Source organism: Nicotiana tabacum, chromosome 23 (assembly GCF_000715075.1).
Source record: "Nicotiana tabacum cultivar K326 chromosome 23, ASM71507v2, whole genome shotgun sequence".
Classification (NCBI taxonomy): domain Eukaryota; kingdom Viridiplantae; phylum Streptophyta; class Magnoliopsida; order Solanales; family Solanaceae; genus Nicotiana; species Nicotiana tabacum.
In genome coordinates, this window is record NC_134102.1 from 30,202,545 (window position 1) to 30,208,658 (window position 6,114).

The window sequence follows — 6,114 nt, forward strand, 5'->3', positions numbered from 1 at the left end:
ATTGCTTATACAATAGTGTTATCAGTTCAAATAACAGTTTCCTAAGCGGAAATAAGTTTTTCAAAATTAAAATTGATAAATCTTAGCGAAGATCAATAATGACTTCAGAAAGATTAAATGGATTACTTATAATACCAATTGAGAAGGAATTAACAACTTTGCATCTCAAAAAACTAAAAGAATAGATTTCACAAAAAAAATTATTAAAATTTTTTTAAAAAATAAATTAGGCCTCATATTAAAATTGGCTTTAGGCCACATATGAACTTAAACTGCCCTGCTCATTTTCCACTTCGAAGGGAAATTCCCTAGCCTTTCCTCCCACTATAGGGTTGATACAAGTATGTGAGCATCAAATTACTTTGTTTGCTGGCCATTTTTTAATCAATATCTTGAGTGTTGAGACTCCTTTACAGGCTAAAAGCTATTGATGTCTAATGATATAATATATGCATATAACAGATAAACATCGCTTGACATTCTAAAACCCTTTTGCGCAAATGACCTATTTTTTACATTCGGCATGCTTGCACTTCATTTGGAACTCCTTTATAACCTTAATCTATATTGAATTATTAAGAGCAAAAGATTTTAACCTCCTAAACTATTAGCTACTTCCCGATTTACACCTTAAATTATTCTACTTAGCATTTTCTTTCTTCAACTCTCTACATTTTGTTCAAAAATTTATACCTTAATTTAGTTTGTTAAATTCATCTCCAAAATGATGCCGTACCCGTGTTGGATTCTCCAAAAAATGCACTACTTTTGGAGGGAGGGATCCGATACGCACCCGACAACATTTTAGGAGAGTCCGAGCAACATAAGCTAGCCATCTTTGGCACAATTTCTTGGAGGGAAGTTGTCCTCTTGATCTCTGGTGACTGGTGAGTCGTTTTGGATGGAATTGAGTTTGATATCAAGAGAAGAACAAACCAATACTGGGTTGAAGTTTTCAGATATCTTTTCCATAAACAGCAACAGAGGCTAGCCAGGTTCATTTTAGGGCAGCCTTGCAATGCCCATTTCTTGATATGCTTGGGTTGCGAGCGCCTAAAAAGACAACTCTATAATTGTGGACAAAATTCTACGATGCAACATAAAAAAAAATACACTTCTAAGAGTTCATGTCGATCTATAAGATTCCTGAAAGCAAATGGAATTCACCTATTCTGATTTCTGGCTAAGAAATTTCCATGGGCTTCCAACTGCATCTGATGCAACAAGAACACGGAACACAGGCGGCTCAAAGGGGAGGCTAGTAAAGCAATTTACTTGGGGCTCAAAAAAAATTTATAGGAGATTTTATAATTTATTTTTCCTTCAAAGAAAGAAAAAAAAAGTACAAATTTTTTATAAAGAAAGGCTGCATATTTTTTTAATAATAAAATTCTTATAACAGGAATCTACGATAATATATTATGAACACATGACCGACATCTTATTAATTCGAATTAGTTATTATCAATATAAATAATAATATACTCTTTGATGTTGTAAATTTAATGGCTTTATCTCTTGTAAAAATACTATACTGTGAACTGTATTAGGGTGAAATATGATATGACACGTGGCTATCTAAAGGAAAGACACGCGGAACCCTAGACGGGGATGGCCGAAGATCGAACACAGCCATTCCGCTTATCACCGGAAGGGGTAACGTTCATAAAGGTGTATTAAATGCTTTGCGCCTGGTAGCATTTAATAAGGAATATTCTGCAGCATTAAGAGCAACGACCCGTTACAGAGAATTTGACATTTATATCCACCGTTACATCTTCATCAATAACCCTCATAATTGACATTAAAGGAGGGTACGATCCTAGGACTTCCTTCCGCAGACACAGCTATAGCCCAGTTATCATTGTGAAGTACACGAAATTTTCTGGCAAAACTTCCACCATACAAAACTTAATACAATCTTACTTTTCCGTTTATTCATCTCATCATTGTTGTGCCCGAAAACCTTGTTCCCGGAACTATCATCTTTGTTGTTTCATATACATTTTAAGGCTAAGTATTGTATATTTCTTCAATTATTGTATTATTTCAGGATCAAATTAGTTCACTTGTCTAGAAACCATGTATAAATTCAACTGTACCGTATAAATTCATAGTTGCACGAGATGAAAGTTGTACCCTTTACATATCACTAATTGATGAAGTTTCCAACGCCCAAAGGAAGCAAGCAGATAAGAGGTGATCAACCGACAACAAGAGAGATGAAAGTAATTTCAGTTTCTAGTAGCAAAGGGAAGGAACACACGACATAGCAATTACAGGAATCAGCACCTATTCCGGAGCTAGAAGAAGTTAGCCCGGGAGTAGAGTCGTCAGAACATTATCAGGTGCCGAGATATTTCCAAGCTCCAGAAGAGACGGACGCAACAAAGTCCACGGTGGAGGAACTGGAGCAAGTTGCATTGTTCGAAAAATTCCTAGAAAGATGACTCTCATAATTGACATTAAAGGATGGCACGATCCTAGGACCTTCTTCCCTAGACGTAGCTATAAATAGTGAGCCCAATTATCATTGTAAAGGATACAAAATTTTCTGGCAAAACTTACACTACATTCTATACAAAGCTTAATACAATCTTACTTTTCCGCTTTTTCATTTCATCATTGTTGTGCCCAAAAATCTTGTTCCCGGAACTATCATCTCTGCTGTTTCATCTACATTTTAAGGCTAAGTATTGTATATTTCTTCAATTATTGCATTATTTCAGGATCAAATCTTGTTTAGAAACCACGTATAAATTCAATTGTACCGTTTTACGGATAAACATGAACAAGTATGAAAAAAGAAATGCGACACTAACTTCTTGCATTTTAAGCATATATGTGTGTGGGAAGTCGCTTTGTTACGTGTGGGAAACTTGACTATACAAGTACTAAGATATAAGGAGGGATTATGCTATAGTCCAAAGAATTATTCTATGGAGATGTCAAGACACTTTTACTCCCTTTCTAAATAAACTATGTATGTACACACTCCAAAACTAGTCTCTGAACTCTAATTCTTCCTGGGTTAGAATATTTGAAACTTATATTGGTAGTAAGCTAAAATTCTCCGGTGGGATAATGGATATAATGAAAGACACAATTTGGCCGCGGAATGTGCCCATAAATATTAAAAGTTTCCCTGAATTACAATGTTATAGCCAGTCTCATCCCTTGACCAAAGGATAATCTGAACAAACTAAAGAGAAACCATAGAAATAGGCAAAAAATTATAAATATACCGATATGAAAAGTCCAAATAATATATGCTCCTAAATCATGTTTTCTTTTCATTAAACATATGCTGAAGCAATTTTAAGGATGTTCCTGAAACAGAAATCACAACGCGCAAACTGCTAAGACAGCATACACATTCCCTCTTTGTTCCAATCCAGCAATACAAATTCAAATAAACATTATTCAATTGTAATGACAATAAATAGACTTACGAAGATCTTCAATATCGTGCGCAAAATAACTAGCCATGAGTATTAACAGCTTCCCATAGCAGACTTCTAGCCTGCATTGCCGCTACCCTGAGTGTCCTTATTGTCCACCTATTGGCCTCATAGAAAGACAAACTCCTGTACGGCAAATTGTGCTTCTTGCATAGATCCTGTACAATAGGAGAAATTTTCCTCAATTGGCACCTAGGTAGCCTTGGGAAGAGATGATGCTCAAGCTGGAACTGCAATCCTCCAAAGAACCAATCCATCCGAGGAGAACAAGCAATGTCAATAGTCCCAGCTGTTTGTTTCTCGAACCAATCGTTCCCCTTGGGCTGTCCAACATAGACATCGGCAGCAAAATGGTTCAGACAGAATTGAACGTGTTGAATCCCTGTCACAGCAAAGCTTATGAGGACAAATAACACCCTCTCTGTCCAATTAGGCAAGGTGGAAACAAGAAGCGGAAACCAAGTCCAGAAAACCATGATCCCCAATATGTTCATAAGTCTATTAGTCACTTTTCTCCTTGAGAACAATAGTAACAATGTCTGGATAAATAGATTGACCCTGGAAACACAGACGATTGGATAGAATGTAAAATGCTGATAGCTGACGAAGAATTTAGACAGGGAATCGAATGTGAGCTCTCTTCCGTAGAAGGTAGAGTTCAATGATTTAAACAGACTAGAAGAGACAGCAAAAACAGGCAAGTGCTGAAGATCAGGATCATAATCCAGACTATTGCAGGCCACATGATGAGCATTATGTGTCCAATTCCACCAAGCAATACTAATCCCAGTGATGCAATTTCCCGCGAGAATTTGTACCAATTTGTTGAAACCACGAGTTGTCATAATTAAGTAATGACCAGAATCATGACCCAAGTAAGAAACCTGCATCCAAGCCAACCCTAATAATCCCCCACAAAGCATGCGAATCCAGAAACTACTACTATAAAGGACACCATAGACAGTCAAGAAAAGCAAAAATGCTACAAAACATAAGGAATAAATCACCCCATGGCCTTTCTTTTCAAACAATCCAGCTTTAGCAAACTCAGAACAGAGTTTCCTGTAATCTTTAGATACCTCAGAAACCTTGTAATCTTCAAGATAATAGCCAGTAAAGAACTTATCAAGATATTTCCAAGCAGTACCTGGATGAAAAGCAATGAATGCATCAGTTGCTTCTTGGCCAGCCAGATTAAGAATAGGGATATCCCCACCTGGATGTTCTTTTATCCAATTTGTCGCATTGTAAACTTTCCCCTGTATAGAGATCCACAAATCCTCTGCTTTGTTATGCTTTCTTAGCTCTTCAGCAGTTATGTACTTCTTATCATCAGCCATTTTGACAAACACCCACAAAACTATGAATCTTTCTTTCTCTATATATAAACAAACAACCAAACTATAAATCTATCAAAGAAGAATGATAAAATGCAGTACAGATCTAACCATTAACAACAAAACAACCCCATTCTGTATAAAATGGGACGGTTCTTTATAGGGGCTGTTTCTGAATATGGTCTAGTTGTTGTCTGATAGTTTTGGTTAGAAAGGAAAGAACTAAGAGGAAATGGAACTTTATGCTCTTGTTCTTGTACAGGCGGTATGGAGTTACTTTCTATGCAATGAGAAGATATTTTTGAGAGGGATAAATGTGCGATTGGCGGTGGGCGACAAATAGGGTACTCCAATTAAAAAATGGACAAACTCTTAAATAAATGATTTTTAAAGTGGAATACCAAGTTAATACTAGATTAGTAAAAAGAAATGGAGGGATTAACTGATAGGGGCCAATTATAAAGTCAACTACGATTAAAGATTATGGCGAGATGAAATGAAAATTTTTATCCTTAATACTCCCTTTGTTTAAAACAAATTGTCTTAGGTTGATTTGGTATAAATTTTAACAAAAAAGGAAAAACTTTCGAGATATATAATGTTAAATAAATTATAATCGTAAATCAAGTAATAATATTTATATGGTTATAAATATTTTCTACTAAAAAAATATTGAATAGTATCAATGTTTTAGAAATATAAATAAAAAAAATAATATCAATCTTTTTCAACCGAATGGAGTAAAAAATTTCAAACTCAAGTCTCAAGACTTTGGTATTAATGAATTTTAAAGTATATGAATTAAATTAAAGGGGCTTTAATGTGAATATATTAAGGACTGAGTAAAAAGTATCTCCTAGTAAAAAATATCTACTGGTTTAAGAAAAAAGGAATAGCTGTCAAATACATGTTGACTCATTTTCACATGATAGCTGTCTGCACTAGCTAACTGACTCGCTTTCACATCTGTTGAGATGGCACGCGTACTCTTTCAGTATTAGATTCTCTTGTCTGTCGTGGAGCCCTATTTGCCAAGTGCTACATACTTGTAACTTGGGTGTTCCTTGTTTTCTCCTTGATTTTGGAGTTTATTCGCTCTTGGGAAAATTGTTCAAATTTATTCCTCTAGTATTCGAATATATTTAATTTTATATTCTTTTGGATCGTTTGATTGCCTGTTAGAGTTATGCAAGTATTAGTTATACATATATTAGTTATGCAGGAATAAGTAATGCATGAATAAATTATGCATGATTAAGGTATATTGGGATTAGTTATGCATAGATTAGTTATGCATGAATTAGTTATGTGGAGAT

General features: G+C 35.1%; 1 protein-coding gene across 1 annotated transcript; it reads right to left on the bottom strand.

Annotated features, from left to right (window-relative positions):
- Positions 1–3,270: 3,270 nt before the first annotated feature.
- LOC107782453 (delta(8)-fatty-acid desaturase-like) lies at positions 3,271–5,144 on the bottom strand. The gene has a single exon (XM_016603338.2). It carries the CDS (start codon positions 4,799–4,801, stop codon positions 3,482–3,484), a length of 1,320 nt encoding a protein of 439 aa, XP_016458824.1. The 5' UTR covers positions 4,802–5,144; the 3' UTR covers positions 3,271–3,481.
- Positions 5,145–6,114: the final 970 nt, after the last annotated feature.